General features: G+C 40.4%; 1 protein-coding gene across 2 annotated transcripts in view; it reads left to right on the plus strand.

Annotated features, from left to right (window-relative positions):
* LOC127567501 (mucosa-associated lymphoid tissue lymphoma translocation protein 1-like) overlaps positions 1–3,414 on the plus strand; it is a 63,843-nt gene extending 60,429 nt beyond the window's left edge. For both annotated transcript variants that reach the window (XM_052010467.1, XM_052010468.1), the window contains one exon: positions 259–3,414. In XM_052010467.1, coding sequence (XP_051866427.1) covers positions 259–834 — 576 coding nt within the window. In that variant the 3' untranslated portion in view covers positions 835–3,414. The remainder of the gene's footprint in view (positions 1–258) is intronic.
* Positions 3,415–18,420: the final 15,006 nt, after the last annotated feature.

The following is an 18,420-nucleotide window of genomic DNA, read 5'->3' on the forward strand; positions in this document are numbered from 1 at the left end:
TTTTGCCTATTTCTGCTGCCCTATCCATGTTTTCCCTGTTTCTGTCGAGCAGTTGCCTGAGTACCCTCTTATAAATGCTGTGTTCAGAATGAACACCCACGTCAAAACCAGTGTACAGATTTTCTATTTTAGATTTCAAGAAATATTTTTTCTTAGGCTATTAATTTTTGAATGCTGTCAGTTTGTAGGTTGTTTTAGATATTCTGAAGTGAAATGAGGGAGAAAGTGAAAACTTCATTTAAAGTTCTTCTGTTGCAGGAGCGGCTGGTGTTCACGGTCTGCCTTCGCTACCAGTACCATGGACTTGATGAGCCTGTGGAAGAAGTCAAGGAGGTGGACGTGGGCAAACCACTCATTGCGAAGCTGGACATCCACCGTGTCATCAGGAGGAATAGCTGCCTCATGACCTGTCCCATGCCTCACAGCCCATCACACAGCCCAGTCCACAGCCCCTCTCACAGTCCAGTCCGAAGCCTAGCTTGTTGTCCAGAATTTGAGCATTACCACCATCATCACAACCAACGTTTTCAAAATAACTCTCACCTCGGGGTTTACAACCCAAATTCAGCCATGGTGGGTGCTATGGGTTGCTCTATTTCCGATAGCTGTACATACACCACGTATACACACATGACAGGAGAGGGTCAGTGCTGCAGTAGCCAAGTAAGAGAAATTAATGTCCCTGTCGAGAATGATATCAATGATTTGCAGTCTGATTTCTCTAACTGTCTGCAGTTCACTGATTGTAAACACACAAATAATTCTTCTGAATGTGCTGCAGAAGATTTAACAAGAGACCAAGGTTGGATCCCTTCTAGGAGGAACAAGATGTAGAGTACATACATGCTAAAGGTCATGGGAATTTCCAACACTCACACTCCACTAACACTGGCTGCAAAGAATGCCAAGCATCTGAAGTTGCTTGAATCATGGAGGAGAGCTTTTAAAAGACAAAGGGTTGACTTAAATAGTGCAACCGGTTTGTAATGATTGAAGTGGGATGGACCACTGAGTCAGGCAACTGCATCAAAATTTAAGTTCAGTACACGTTAAGTATAGTACACAGCATAAAACTGTTTCCTTTAATTTATATCAGCGATAAGCGATATTCTTTAAAATTCTGACAGAATATTTTGCAATGATTCATTCTTGTACTTCCATTTCCAACATCATTTATTCTGGTGACCAATTAATGCAAAATAACACCAAGGAACTGGTTTAAAGCTGTACAACTGTGTTTCACATAACTATCCCTGCCTCAGCAGAGGGTGCCTTGCCCAGGCTGGATTTCAAATCAACAGTGAAGTAGGAAGACAGTATGCCGGAACACCACACTTCCCAACCTTCAACCCACACTTATGTACATACGGATGAGCATTTGCTAGACCGGCGGGATGGATTTGCCAGCTGCTGCAGGGCTGTAGGCATCTTCCGCCCCCTGGGAATTTGGTTTGCAGCTGCATTTCTGACTTGTGAACTTTGTGGGTTATGAACAGTTCACCATGAACTCTCAGGGTTATGAACAGAACCCTGTCATAACCTGAGGAGGACCTGTAAACTACAATAATAGACAATCATGCAATAACAATTATCATGTGTTTTTGACCCTTGCACAGCTTTTCAATTATACTCTCTGGAAGAATTAATGTCTTTGCAATTTCATTGAAGTTTTGCTATTCATTCCACAAAATGGCTTTCTGTGGCTTTAGTTTTAGTGCAAATTATTTGGTTTTGTACAAGAATACATTTATTGGCATTCAGCTTGGAACGCATGATTGGGAGGATAAAGAACTGAACAAGCTGCTGGAATTGGGTGAGGGAGAAGGAGAAATATTCTCTGTCAATTGGAGAACTGTGGCAGTAGTTCAACCAGAACCTTAATGAGGAACTGATTGATCTGCACTCCAGTATGCATGTTGTCACTGAAATCTGGCATCGGCTGCAGCCACTACCTTGGCCTTTGGCAGGGCAAGAATGATATTGGCTCTGGCAAATAAAGTAGTCATGGCAATAAACCTTTATAAGTCAGTTTGTTTGCAAACAAAAGCTGAAAGGTTTTGCAATATTCCACAAGTTTGCCATCTATCACAAAGAATGACACTGTGCTACCTTTATTGTCTATATGTTTCTCTCTCTCTCTCTTGCTAGAAAACAATAGATAAAGACAGTGCATCAGTTTGCTTGAGTTGCAGGCTTCCCCATGATGTGTTTTATCATTGAAGACATGGATGTTGATTTATGAGCTCTCTATGTCAACCCTGCCTAACATTGGACCTGAGATGGATTCCATTCACTCACTGTGCAGCTGCTGTATGATCTTAGGCAAAGAATCATATAGGTCACTGTGTCCTGATTTCAGTCATGATGCTATCATTCTTTGACTTTTGCATTTGCTCCACCATGGAGAGCCTGCAGGTGACAATTGGGCTGATTGTTTTGATGTATAACCCATGCACATATGAGCAGGGTGCATGAATTAAGAGCCATTCTGCCACACACAGTGCACTAGAGCAAATCATTGAGGCGTTAAAACAATGTTGCTGCATACTGATACCAGTTAATGAGTTTCTTGGTGACCAATATCAATAAAGAATGATTTGTATGCTTAAGGCACTGGGTTTGGCTTTTGGCAGTGGTTCTTGCAGTTTGGTTTTTTATTATTATATGTTCCAGTTAATATTCAAAGACATTCCGACAGTCAATATTGAGGGTTATTTATCCTCCAAATAAGTAAAATAAAATTGCCAAGATTCACATTTCTCCATCCATCTTATAAGATACATAAGATTTAAACTAACATAAGATTTCAACAGATGGCTTGAAGTTGACTAAATAATCTAATATTATTTGTAATCCAAAAATGGCTGCCTTCTCCACTTGGATCACAGCTGTGGTACTGTGACATTACTTAAAGTAGTGCATGGAGTTGCATTTTGCATTTTCTCTGGGTTCTCCCTGTTGTTTTAGAACCTCAAGGATTTCAAGTACTTCTCTGTACCACCTTGAGCTTCACTGATGGTTTTAGGAGATAGAAGTTCAAGGATTGGAATCTATCAATAAAGCAATGTTGAAAACACAATGGAGTTTAATTGAGACTGCGATTTGGTATTTCTGGTATTGTCTTTGAAAACTAGTGAACCTTGATCAGGAGTGTGGTGACGATTTATAACTCACATTTTGCTCCCAAGAAAAACAAATTGTTTGTATAATGGAGAACTTCATGATTGGAATATGAAGATGCATGCTAAAGCTGTAGAATCGCAGTGGAGTGTACTTTTTCTGTATTACAGTATTTTATAAACAATATAATGAATATGGAACCTTTATGTTGATACACTGGCTGAGAAATATTTTAAATGATAGAAATAAAAAAAGCTTCCTTATCTAGTGTGATGCAGCGTAATCATGGTGAGACTAAATGGAACCATTAAACTCTTTAGTCATCAACATTTGACTGTTCATGTGCTCATAAAACTATACATTAAACTTGCTGCATTACTTTGTAGAAGCTATATTCTGTGTTTGAGCTTTAAATGACACAGTGAGTCGTGTATTAAAAATGCTGAAATGAGCTCTTCCTTCTGGATTGACAGGTAAGTAAGCTCCTATTACAGGTAAGTAATAGTGAGCCATGCCAACTGTGAAGATTCTTCACTCATTACTTGGTCAAGGTAAAGTGCTGACTTCTGGTGGTGCTCCATTTGTTTTGTTGTCCCTATAATGTGAAGGGAGTGAAGAAGCCAGGGCGTGTTGCAGATGGTCATTGGGACCCACAGCGAAAGGGTGTGTGCAAGTAAGAGAATAATTTGCAGGATTATGGGGAAAGAGTGAAAGAGTAGAATTGACAGGATTACTCCAGTAGGAGCTGCAATGTATTCAATGTGGCTTTTGTTGAAAATGCCCTTCGGCCCAACTTAAAATATGCTCTAACAATTCTATGATTCTTCAAGCAGCACTATGAAGAGTGCTGCTGGTAGAATCACAGAAATGTTAGTCTATATTTATGCTCACATAGAAACATAGAAAAACTACAGCACAATTCAGGCCCTTCAGTCCACAAAGCTGTGCCGAACATATCCCTATCCTAGAAATTACTAGGCTTACCCATAGCCCTCTATTTTATTCAGCTCCATGTACCTATCTAACAGTCTCTTGAAAGACCCTATCGTATCCGCCTCAACCACTGTTTCCAGCAGCCCATTCCACGCACTCACCACTCTCTGAGTGAAAAACATACCCCTGACATCTCCTCTATATCTACTCCCTAGCACATTAAACCTATGTCCTCTTGTGGCCACCATTTCAGCCCTGGAGGAAAGCCTCTGACTATCTACCTGATCAATACCTCTCATCATCTTATACAACTCTATCAGGTCCACCCTCATCCTCCATCTCTCCAAGGAGAAAGGCTGAATTCCCGCAGCCTGCTTTCATAAGGCATGCTCTGCATTCCAGGCAGCATCCTTGTAAATCTCCTCTGTACCCTCTCTATGGCTTTCACACCTTTCCTGTAGTGAGGCAACCAGAACTGAGCACAATACTCCAAGTGGGGTCTGACCAGGGACCTATATAGCTGCAACAATACCTCATGGCTCCTAAATTCAATTCCCCGATTGATGAAGGACAATACACCATATGACTTCTTAACCACAGAGTCAATCTGCACAGCCGCTTTGAGCGTCCTATGGACTCGGACCCCAAGATCCCTTTGATCCTCCACACTGCTAAGAGTCCAACCATTAATACTATACTCCGCTAACATATTTGTCCTACCAAAATGAACCACTTCACACTTATCTGGCTTGAACTGCATCTGCCATTTCTCAGCCCAACTTTGCATCCTATCTATGTCCCTCTGTAGCCTCTGACAGCTCTCCAAACTATCCACAACACCCCCAACCTTCGTGTCATCCGCAAACTTACTAACCCATCCCTCCACTTCCTCATCCAGGTCGTTTATAAAAATCACAAAGAGCAAGGGTCCCAGTACAGACCCCTGAGGTACACCACTGGTCACTGACCTCCACTCAGAATACGACCCTTCAAAGACCACTCTTTGCCTTCTGTGGGCCAGCCAGTTCTGGATCCACACTGCGATGTCCCCTTGGATCCCATGTCTCCTCACCTTCTCTATAAGCCTTGCATGGGGTACCTTATCAAACGCCTTGCTGAAATCCATATACACTACATCTACTGCTCTCCCTTCATTGATGTGTTTAGTCATATCCTCAAAAAATTCAATCAGGCTCATAAGGCAGGACCTGCCCTTGACAAAGCCATGCTGACTATTCCTAATCATATTATACCTCTCCAAATGTTCATAAATCCTGCCTCCCAGGATCTTCTCCATCAGCTTACCAACCACTGAGGTAAGACTCACTGGTCTATAATTCCCTGGGCTATCCCTACTCCCCTTCTTGAATAAGGGAACAACATCCCCAACCCTCCAATGTTCTGGAACCCCTCCCGTCTCCATTGATGATGCAAAGATCATCGTCAGAGGGTCTGCAATCTCTTCCCTCACCTCCCACAGCAACCTGGGGTACATCCCATCCAGTCCCGGTGACTTATCTAACCTGATGCTTTCCAAAAGTTTCAGCACCACCTCTTTTCTAATATCTAGATGCTCAAGCTTTTCAGGACGCTGCATGTCCCCACTACAATCCCCTAGATTCTTTTCCGTAGTGAATACTGACGTAAAGTATTCATTAAGTACCTCCGCTATTTCTTCTGGATCCATACACACTTTCCCATTGCTGCACTTGATAGGCCCTATCCTTTCGCATCTCATCTTCTTACTCTTCACATACTTGTAGAATGCCTTGGGGTTTTCCTTAATCCTGCCCGCCAAGGCCTTCTCATGTCCCCTTCTGGCTCTCCTAATCTCTTTCTTAAGTTCCTTCTTTTTAGCCTTGTACTCTTCCAGATCTCTAACATTACCTAGCTCTCTGTACCTTTTGTATGCTTTTCTTTTCCCTTTGACCAGATTTATTATAGCCTTCGTACACCACGGTTCCTGTATCCTCTTGTGACTCCCCTGTCTCATTGGAACATGCCTATGCAGAACTCCACCCAAATATCCCCTGAATATTTGCCAAATTTCTTCCGTACTTTTCCCTGAGAACATTTGTTCCCAATTTAATCTTCCAATTTCCTGCCTGAGAGCCTCATAATTCCCTTTACTCCAAGTAAACACCTTTCTAGTCTGTCTGTTCCTATCCCTCTCCAGTGCTATCATAAAGGAGATAGAATTATGATCACTATCACCAAAATGTTCACCCACTGAGAGATCTGACACCTGACCAGGTTCATTTCTCCCAATATCAAATCAAGCACAGCCTCTCCTCTTGTAGGTCTATCTACGTACTGTGTCAAGAACCCTTCCTGAACACACCTAACAAACTCCACCCCATCTAAACCCCTCACTGTCTGGAGATGCCAATCCCCCATCACAACAACTCTGTTATTCTCACACCTTTCTAGGATCTGCTTCCCTATCTGCTCCTCAATAACCCTGTCACTATTGGGCAGCCTATAAAAAACACCCAGTAAAGTATCAACCCCTTCCTGTTCCTAACCTCCACCCACAGAGACTCCGTAGACAATCCCTCCACAATGTCTACCTTTTCCGCAGCCGTGACACTATCTCTGATCAACAGTGCCACTCCCCCACCTCTTTTGCCTCCCTCCCCATCGTTCCTGAAACATCTAAAACCTGGCACTTGAATCAACCCTTCCAGCCCCGGAGCCATCCAAGTCTCCATAATGGCCACCACATCAAGGCTCCATGTATCGATCCAAGCTCTAAGCTCATCCGCCTTGTTCACAGTACTCCTTGCGTTAAAATAGACACATCTCAAGCCTGTCTGAACACTTCCCTTCTCTATCACCTGCCTATGGTACTTACTCCTCGCTTCCTCTATTTGAGAGCCAAACACCTCTTCCCCAGTCTCTCCAGTACGGATCCCACCCCCCAACAATTCTAGTTTTAACTCTCCCCAGTAGCCTTAGCAAACCTCCCTGCCAGTATGTTGGTCCCCCTGGGATTCAAGTGCAAGTCATACCTGCCCCAAAAGAGGCCCCAATGATCCAGAAAACTGAATCCCTGCTCCTTACTTCAATCCCTCAACCACGCATTTAACCTCCTCCTCATTCTGTTCCTATAGCCACTGTCACTTAGCACAGGCAGTAATCCGGAAATTACTACCTTTGAGGTCCTGCTTCTCAACTTCCTTCCTAATTCTCTATAGTCTCTTTTCAGGACCTCATTCCTTTCCCTACCTATGTCGTTGGTACCACGACCTCTGGCTGATCTCCCTCCCCCTTCAGGATATCTTGGACGCGATCCGAAACATCCCGGAAAGGTTTTACCCATGTGAATGGGCATTTATCTGAAATGTTAATGGATAGGCGATACCATAGTGCCAGGAAACAACAACATCAAGAGAGGAAGGGAAAATTTCATTTGTGCTTTCACATTAGTCCATCTGCAATAACCATTTGATCCATTGTTGCGTATTGCATGGTGTGTACAAGTTATGTTTTTGTCACGTATCCAATAAAAAAGCAAAGGACTCTTAGTACAAAGCTTACAAGTTGACTTTAATATGTGAAAATGTTTTCTATATAGCTGTAGTTTAGCACATTTTTTCAGCCTATTATGAGTCTGGATGAGCCAGAATTGCTGCGAAGTTGCATCCAGTGATCAGCATTAATTGAATTTTACTTTGCTGCATATTGCTAGAATAGCAAAGCACTGTTAGTGTCGCACCTGGGACCTCCTAAACGTTGTGCTTAATGATCTACCTCCTTGTTTAACGGAAGACTTGCTTTGAGAAAAAAACAGGACAAATCACAGGGAAAATCATCAGGTGAAGTAGCATCAAGTTAAATGCAGGAAAAGTAATGGAGAAAGGTTAAGAGAGAGAGAAAATAGAAAGAAAAAGTTTTTTTTTAAATAGTGAAAGAATAAAACAAAAAAGGATATTATTCAGTTGTGTTTGATTCTTGTAGTAGTTATTCCCAAAAAGTTAAATAGGGGAGATATGCAAAAGATACAAATGTTTGTTATTTGTGTCATGTTGAAGCAATAGCCCCATCCATGATGGTCAGGATGAGGGATCTGCTTTCATAGCAAGATTGGAAAATGGACTGTGGTTCATGCATGTCATCATCAACCATCCTGGTGGTTAGCTGGTTCAATGATAATAGAGTTGTTGACTAATCAATTTCTATCAACTAATCAATAAAAAACCTAAAAAACATCAAAAGCGGAGAACTTCAGGAATCGTGTTCAAAGTCATCTTCTTCCCAAGCATGCAAAATTTACTGACTAATGCCTCAGATTCTTTGTCTGTCATCATTAAGAAAAGGAATGTTCATAGATTCTCCAACTCCTGTGAGTTTGTTATTTTCCCACCAATAGTGAATGTGGCAGGTTGGGGGAGCTTTGATCTGACCCATTAGTTGTAGCACCATTTAGCTCCATCTATAGCATGGGACTTAAGCTGTGTAGCATGCATGCAGCTCTCTATTGTGTCCTAACCACATTAGCACCAAATCTTCGCGTTTCCCTGATGCTATTTCTGGTGTGTTGTCCCATACTCCTCATTGAACCATGGTTGGCCTTCATAGTGATCATGGTGGATGAGGGCCATGAGTTTATAAATTATGTTGTTGCTGATGTCTTACTGTGTGGATGCCCAGTTTTGAGCTGCTGGATCTGTTCTCTATCTCACTTAAACAGTGGTAGTATGTCATGGTTAGATGCATTGCGTCCTTTGTGAGAAGACAGGACTTAACCCCAAAAGGACTGTACAGTGATCACACCACTCATTGTTCCTGCAGATAGAAACATTTGCCATAGGTAGATTAAGAGCTTGATTCCATTCTCTTCAAAATAAGTTACTCCTTTATGTTAGTTCTCTCACTACCTGCTTCCAGTCCTGATATATCCACCAGAAATCAATACAGCACAGCCAATTGTGAGATTACTGAACCTACTTTGGATAACATACAATATTTAATTGATGTAAGTTCCACTGATGGCTTGCTATGTAAGTGACAATTAATAATGCACAGATGCTGGGAGCAGTAACATCCAATAACTCAACACTGACATCAATGAGAATTTAGTGGTATTGCTGCTGGTTGTCATTTTCATACAAATGTTGTTACTTATTTCAATATTAAGGATACAAAATGTAATGCATCAAAAATGAAAAGTTTCTTTTATTCATGTTTGAGATGTCCCTGGGCTATTAATTCTATTCCTTTTAAAATTATGTTCTACTCTGTATTCAGATGGCTACCGGTGGTGAAGTCCCTCATCTTCCAAAAGCCGTCAATTCCTTCTCCCTTTTCCTTTTGGTTCTTGCTCTCTTGTTTCCCACTCATCCTCCATTACAAATAATCTTCTGATTTTTACCCAGAGAGAAGTCCTGAAGTTTCACAATATCCCTACAATGCCACTCCCATTTCACCGTATTGCTTCTGCTGATGCCTCTGGCCCCAGAGAGTTATTAATACCATTCAGTTTTAAGCAGTTTGTTTGAATAGCACTGTATCCACCTTCTTAAATACCAACTCCCTCCATAACTGGAACACTGCTGTGTCTCTTCTACCACCTACAAGATGTATTCCTGCAGCTGCTAAAAGTTTCTCCAGCAACACTTCTCAAACCAGTAACTTCCACCCTGTAAAGAGACATGGGCCAAAGAAACATGTGAACACCACTAACTACAAGTTGTCCTCTAAGACATGATTTGTACTAACCTGAGCACGTATTACTGTTCTTTCTTCATCATTCTGGATTGTTATAAAAATCCACCTGGTTCACTAATGTCCTTCAGAGAAGGAAATCTGGCACTTTACATTTCTGGCCCTGGTTAAGTGATTGACATCAAACTATATCTGAAATGACCCAGGAAGGGTTAATTTGGAATGGGCAATAAATATGGGTTTACTGTTAACATCCACATCCAATGAACAAATTAAATAAAGCAATCCTCAATCCCTTTCACTCTAGTGCTTGACTCTAGAGACTTCACCTCTTTATATTGGAAATTGCAATGGGTAATAAATAGGTACCCATATGCTGAGAATTTATTTTAAAAAAGCAGCATGGTCATGAGATCACTTAAGAGAGGCAAAAGGTCAGAATAAAATAAAAAAATAAAATCATGAGTAAATTAATCTGATAAATTCCCCTTCAAGTCCCTTAGGCAATCAAAACTAACCCAGGATAATGCAATGGTTACGATTCATGTAACTTATACTCCTGCCCTTTTTATGATATGGCTTCTTCTCAGCCCTCACAACAGCTATGAACAAATGTGTACTCACCGCACACGCTGGCCAATTCATGCATGGGTCTGTTATCTTACAGGAAAAGACGAATTTCCTAACGTACAACTCATTTCCAACCTTGTACAATTTAAATGTTTAGGACCTGGTCCTACCTAATCCAACTGACTGATTAATATAAAAGCAGCCTGGTCAGTCCAATTACTATCAAAAATACTTCCAATCAGGTACCCCAGAGGATACTATTTTCTAAAGTAAATAGATCTATCCAGTTAAATATATTTGGGTAAGAAGGATGTTTTAAATAACGCATAACTTGCCTAACCTACTGTGAACTTTTCTGAGACTATATCATCCAGAGATATAGAACATTTGACTTGTGTAGATCATAAGAAAAGCTAAGAACAACTACACATCCTACTAATTTTTAACTGTGATGAGGGTTTCTGTCTCTACCACCCTTTCAGGCAGTGAGTTCTAGACCCTTGCCACCCTCGGGTATAACTATTTTCTTCCTTTCTAAATCTTCTACTAATTGCTTTAAATCAATGCTTTTTGACCTCTTAGATCTAAGAGAAATAGATCCTTTCTATTTATTCAGTCTTGATCCCTCATAATTTATCCAGTTAATCTTCAATATGCCATTAAATGGCAGCATTTTGGAATCTCATACTGACCCACAGAGAGATTTGAACAAATGGACTCGGGTATGGTATACAGAGTGCCGAATGTGGGGGGTTATTTGCTCCCAGTGAGGAAAATAATCGAATGCCATTTGCATTTATGTCTTCTGTTTGCTAACCATAGCGTGCGTGATAGTGAAGTTTATTCTTCACTTTTGCATCATATTTGCTAACATTAGTGAATGGGGAATGACATCACAACCATTAGTAAAAAAAAATTAGACTGCAGATGAAGAGACTTGATTTGAATCTAATAATTAATTTTTGTCTATCCCTTCGTAACAAATATATCAGTTCTGGACAGTGAAGAACAATAAGTTGGACAGGAGCCCACTCAATATTTTAAAAGCATTTTTTTCTTACCTGGTTGCTATGGAATTGCCAGTGAATGTAATTCCTGAAGAGGGTGACTTACTGGCTAGCAAATGCTTTCATAGTTGCACTTCATGGCTTCTCTGTCTTTGATTAGAGGTACCTCAACAGGAAACATATTGTGTAAAAGTTCTCCTCCAGGAATCCATCGAGTGCAATATACGCATATGTTCATAAAGCATTTTTGGTAGTGATTTTTCACACTAGGTGGCAGCAACGTCCCAAAATTGAGACAACCTTGGTTATTTGTGCCCTTTTGAAGATTAGTGACTTTTAAAAAAACAATAATTTGGCTTAGTGTCTTGATGAAAAAAAGGCACAATTTTTTTGTGTTGTGTTTTATACATTTCATCCATCAAATTCTCTTCCCTGTCTCCATTAAGAACCACAGGGTTAAGAATGTTATCCATAAAATGTTTTATCAGGTTCAGTTCCTCAAATCAGTACTGAAGGCATTTACATTACAGCTCATAAAGGAAAGGTTATCACAAAATATGACAAATCATCTTGTCAGATGTATTTACTTCAGAGTCACAGATCTATTTCTCAATGAAACCATGCACATGGTCACATATTATTCATGAGTTATTTAAGCAATAAACAACATTTCCAATTTAAATACTTCTTTCTTATACTTTGCCTTCTTTAAGTGCAAAAGAAAAATTCTTGAACGAGAAAAAATTTTTTTTGGATCAATTCATGGCATAGAGCAAACTAATAAAATTAGCGATCAATAACATGCAAGATACGAACAGAAAAAGAGTTTTGCCACTTGGATTGGAGTGTAAGTAACTATACTTTATTGTCATAAGAAATTAGAAACAAGAAGAGACACTTAGCCCCCGGAGTCTGTTCCACCAGTCATTGACATTGTAGCTGGTCTTAAGGAGGTGGTCCATTCCTGGGACTTGATGGGACAAATCATACTTGCTGCTAATTAGGTCTTGCCTGAACAATATCCAGCTCTTGCCGTGTGCATGATGAACTATTTCATTAGCTAAAGTTGCAAACAATTTGAAATCACCGGCAAAGATCTCCAGTTCACAATTTATGATAGAGATACAGTATTTCATTAAACAGTCAAGGATGGTTTAACCAACTACACTGAAATTTCTGCAGTGATGTCCTAGGGCTGAAATCATAGAATCATAGAACAGTACAGCACAATACAGGCCCTTTGGCCCACAATGTTGTGCTGACCTTTAAACCTCGCCTAAGACCATCTAACCCCTTCCTCCCACATATCCCTCTATCTTAAATTCCTCCATACGCTTATCTAACAATCTCTTGAATTTGACCAAATTCACCTGCCTCCACCACCACACCAGGCAGTGCATTTCATGCACCAACCACTCTCTGGGTAAAAGACCTTCCTCTGATATCTCCCTTGAACTTCCCACCCGTTACTTTAAAGCCATGCCCTCTTGTATTGAGCATTGGTGCCCTGGGAAAGAGGCGCTGGCTGTCTACTCTATCTATTCCTCTTAATATTTTGTACACCTCTATCATGTCTCCTCTCATCCTCTTTCTCTCTAAAGAGTAAAGCCCTAGCTCCCTTAGTCTCTCCTCATAATGCATATTCTCTAAACCAGGCAGTATCCTGGTAAATCTCCTCTGCACCCTTTCCAACGCTTCCACATCCTTCCTATAATGAGACGACCAGAACTGGACACAGTACTCTAAGTGTGGTCTAACCAGAGTTTTGTAAAGCTGCATCATTAACTCACGGCTCTTAAACTCGATCCCACAACTTATGAAAGCTAACATCCCAAAAGCTTTCTCAACTACCCTATCCATCTGTGTGGCAACTTTCAGGGATCTGTGGATATGAATCCCCAGATCCCTCTGCTCCTCCACACTACCCAGAATCCTGCCATTAACTTTGTACTCCGCCTTGGAGTTTGTCCTTCCAAAGTGTACCACCTCACACTTCTCCGGATTGAACTCCATCTGCCACTTTTCAGCCCAGCTCTGCATCCTATCAAAGTCCTTCGCAATCTTCGACAAATGTGAAGCCTATTGTGCCAAAGCCATTCACTCTGACTCTGTCCACTCCGACAATGGCCGCTCCAAAATGGCTTCTTCGCTTGACACGACCTGCTTTTTATTGGCCCTTCTAAATTAGCCCGGACCTGTGAGGGACCTGCTGCTCCAACGTCTCCCAGGCCAATTCTGTAAAGGAAAAGCCCGCAAAACCCACAAGCTTTTTAAATACTCTCAATGTACCTGTTGATGAACCTCTCACATCTATAACGATTTTTCTTCAGTTCTTCACCTTGACACTCATTGACATTTATTCTCTGGGACTCCTTGATGGCATACATAGTCAAATTCTGTCTTGACATGAAGGACAGTCAGCCTCACTTCAAACCTGGCATTCAGTACTTTTGCCTACATTTGGACCAAGGTCACCAAACTAAGTGCTCCTACAAAACCTAAGCTGGGTATCAATGAGCAGGTATATATTAAGTCTTGTATGGTTACACTGAACAAGACACCTTCCATCATCTGCTGATGACTGAGAATAGAATAATGGGGTAGTAATTGGGTTAGCATTGGATTTGTCCTCTATTTTGTGGCCAGGGCATTCCCAAGCAATTTTGCACATTATTGGGTAGTTGTAGGCATCAGAGGAACAGCCTGGCTAGAGCCATTGAGAGAGACTAAGTAGTTTGTATCTGTATTCTTTGGAGTTTAGAAGAATGAGGGGTGATCTTATTGAAACATATAAGATGCAAAGGGGATATGGCAGGGTAGACATCGAGATGTTTTCATCAGTGGGAGAGTCTCAGACAAGAGGTCATAATTTCAAGATGACAAGCCCGTCATTTAAAACCAAGGTGTGTAGAAAATTCTTCCAGCAGAAGGTGGTGAATCTCTGGAATTTTCTGCCTCAGAGACACGTGGAGGTTAGCTCAATAGAAGTACTTAAGATGGAATTTCTGAAAGATTGGAGAATTGAGAGCTGTGGGGATCTGACACAGAGGAGAAGGTAAGGCCTGAGGTGGATTGGCCATGATCATATTGAATGGCGGGGCAGGTTTGAGGAGCCAGGTGGCCTACTCCTGTTCCTATTTTTTTGTGTTCTTGGACAACAAGCCCTAAACTGGAATATTGTTAGGATCCATCACTTTGTGTACCCAGCTGTTACATGGTGTGTATTAAATTAGTTGAAAATAGGATTCTGTGATGGTTGGACCTCAGAATGGATTTGAAAGGAACACTTCTGGCTGAATACAGTTACAAATGCTTTAGCTTTATCATTGGTACTCACATGCTGGGGTCAGTCATATTGTGGATGGAGATGTTCATGGAGTGTCCTCCTCCCATTAGCTGTTTAATTGTTCACCATCATTCCCAATTAGTCATGGCAGGACTGCAGTGTTTTGATCCAATTGTTGGTTATCATCCAACAATAACATCCTGCTTCCGCTGTTTAGCATGCATGTAGAATAGCGACATATGTCCAAGTCAGGATGATGTGTGACTTATCGAGGTATTTGGAGTGATTTTTTTTTCATTACGCTGTTGCTGTTCTATTTCTCAGTGCTAGAAGTGGCGGTGCTGTTGAAATAAAAATAGAATGCCATTGTGCAGCATGTAGTCATACAACATCAACTAATTTCTGCGTCATATAATCACTCACTAATGTAAGAGTTCTCCATGAAGCCATAGAAAGAGCTCTGAAGCAGACTTGAATCTTGACTCTCTTGTTGTAGTGAAGAATATTAGGCTGTAAATCATTGAAGTGTATATAGCTTTTGTTAAATAATGCAGACAGCTGACGAAACTGTGAACCACGACCAATTATATTGTCCAGACATGATAATGCCACTGGTAGTGAAAAGGTTAAGTTAACCATAAGAGGCGCACCTTTTTTGACAATGACAAATTTCTTCAGTGATTAACTTGCTGACATCTTTGAAGTAACTAACTCAGTCTTCATATTTCTGAACATCAGTTAGCTCAGAGTTTACCTTATAGACAATAATAAGCTGTTTTTTTGGCTTGTGAATATACCTGCAAAATGGACAATAGTAATAGGTTGGCAAAAACAGAAAGATAAATTAATATTAACAAATTCAGAATTATACTGGGACTGCAAATGAGTCTGGATGTGTACCTGTCATAATTCTCCAGAGTTTAATGATTGTCATCATTTTGTTCAATGAATAATGCAAAACCCCCATGAAATGGGATCACTGTGCTGGGGTGCCTGGAAGTGGGAATGTAACCTTTAAAAATCAAGCCCTGCTGAAAATTGCCCTAGCTGGCTAGCTAAGTCTGCAAAACTAACTTTAGAAGTGTGAAATACCATTGCCTCCATGTCATGACTTTTAAAATAAAAGATATATTTAATATTTTTAAGATTGCTTTTGATGTTTCAGCTTCTAACTTAATTGCACATGGATACTTGAAACTTTATTCTGCTTTTCATAAATGACGTCACTATTATTTCTAATCCTTTACACCTTAGCATGCGATTGTGAGAATTCTTCAAAGAATTCTTCAATCTGATTGGCTGCTCAACCTGCTTGATGACTTCATTCTTTATGGATGCCACAGGTCTTGTCTAGACTGTATCAGATAGAAAGCCTGTAGCATTCCATCTGATACAGTCTACACCAGATCTTTGGGATCCATAAGGAATGAAGTAATCAAACAGGTTGAGCAGCCAATCAGACTGAAGAATTCGCACAGACCACATGCTAAGGGGTAAAATTGATACCCACAGAGCCCACTAAACCTTTCTGGGAAGCTTCCTTCCAGGTCAGTGTTGAGCTCAGCCCTCTCCCTGCTGATAGCCAAATTCAGGCCAATATATTTTTCAATAAACACCAGCAATATTGCATTGAGTTCAGTTTAAAAATACTGGAGATGAGAGGTTGGGTGGATAGGAGTGGTATGTGTTCAAGGTTAATGAAGAATACTAATGCCATCAATCATAATAACTGCTATCAATAACTTTATTATATGATGTTGTGGTCCAAAAACGAGACTTTGATGTTAATGCCACTTCTGACGCACATTTATTGAAATACCTTCTTTAGTGATTTTTTTTGAAAATTGTCCTTTATACAATTGATTATTGTGTCACAAGGAATACAACTGAAAGCTGACCTGACTATTGCCTGTATATCTAAGGGGAGGAGTGCATCTAAATTATTCTTAGCCTTCAGAATCTTCTGTATTTTACTTTTAATTCTATAATGTACATCAACATTATTGGAGACATTTTTATTCATAATATGAAAGGGTTTACAAATTCAGAACTATCTGGAATCCTAAAGTAGAATTGCAGCAAAACACACAAAATGCTGGAGGAACTCAGCAGGTCAGGCAGCATCTATGGAGAGAAATAAATAGTCGACGTTTCAGGTTGAGAATGAAGGGTCTCGACCTGAAACATTGACTGTTTATTTCTCTCCATAGATGCTGCCTGACCTGCTGAGTTCCTCCAGCATTTTGTTTGTGTGTTGCTCCAGATTCCAGCATCTGCAGAATCTCTTGTGCCTCAGTAAAGTAGAATTGCTGTTGTTTAATTTGTATCACTTTCTTTTTTCATTTGTTGATGTAATTTGCATTGTTAAAACTATTGGCCAGGGATACAAATCATGTGAACAGCAATGAAAATGAAGAAAACCAGGAAGAGGACTAATTTCTTTGGCAGTAAGGCTGTGTCATTGAGAGTTTTATTTTTAAAAATGTGAACCACATTTGGTTTATGCATAGCATTGAAAGAGTACATTATAAGAAACGGAATCAAGTGTAGGCCATTTAGCTCCTCGCATCTGCTCCATCTTTCAATAAGGTCATGGTAGGTATTTTATCTCAGTGCCATTTTCCTGCATTAACCCCCTATCCCTCGCTTTCCTTAAAAGTTATGAATCAGTTGACCTCTGCCTTGAATAAACTTATAGACTGACTCCTCGGCCGTCTTATGAAGGGAATTCCAAAGATTATGAATGAAGAAATTTCTTCTCTCTTTCCTGAATCATTGATCATTATTTTGAGATTGTGGTTGCTAGTTCCACTCACCCCAGCCAGAGGAAACATCCCTGCATTGACCCTTTTAAATCCTGGAAGAATCTTGAGAATCTTGATAACCCTAGAAGAACATGGTGAGAATCTTGACTTCATTGAGATCACTTCTCATTCTCCTAAACCTAAAGGGTGCAGTCCATGTCTACATAATTTCTATTCATATGATAGACCTGCCATTCCAGGGCTCAATTGCAAGATGGCGTCGGAGCGTGGCAACTCATTGCAAGCTGCTTTCTGCAGATCTACTCATAACTAATACCAATACCAATCTGGTGTATCTTCTCTGCACCCCCTTCAATGCAAGTTTCTCCTTCCTTTAGTAGGGAAACCAGACATGATGTATTGGATGTAATCCCACCAGGGCCTCATATATTTGGAGCAAGATGTCTCTGCTGCTTACAATCACTAATAATCTCTAGTTTCTTCAATCTTTTTGACAATACGATAGCCTAAAATCAAAACAGCTTATATCAGCGATCAGCAAAAATCAAGTCAGAAAGTTATGTATGTCGGTCCCCTGCCCCACACTTCTCCAGACCTGTCACTCAAAGAAGTGGAAATTTCCTGGTATTCTGTGTTGTAATAAATTATTTTGCGGGATTTATTTTATACCATCAATACAAATAATACAAATGCTTTGACAGTAATATCTCCCAAAGTATTTTAAAGGAACACCTTGGTACATCATGAGTACAGGAGCAAGGATGTCTTGCTGTAGGGCCTTGGTGAAACCTCAACTGGTGTTCTGAGTGAGGTTTTTGTCTTTTAAGCTTAGGAAGTATGTTCTTGCCATGGAGAGATTGCAATAAAGATTTACCATACTGATTGCTGTGATGGCAGGACTGACATACGTGGAGAGATTGGGTCAATAAGGCATATATTCATAGAAGTTTAGAAGAATGAGAGGGTATCCCATAGAACTGTATAAAATTCTAATAGGACTATGCAGGGATGATGTTCTCAATCACTGGAGACTCCAGAACCAGGGATCACAGCCTCTTGATATGGGATATAT

Source organism: Pristis pectinata, chromosome 2 (assembly GCF_009764475.1).
Source record: "Pristis pectinata isolate sPriPec2 chromosome 2, sPriPec2.1.pri, whole genome shotgun sequence".
In the NCBI taxonomy this organism is placed as follows: Eukaryota; Metazoa; Chordata; class Chondrichthyes; order Rhinopristiformes; family Pristidae; genus Pristis; species Pristis pectinata.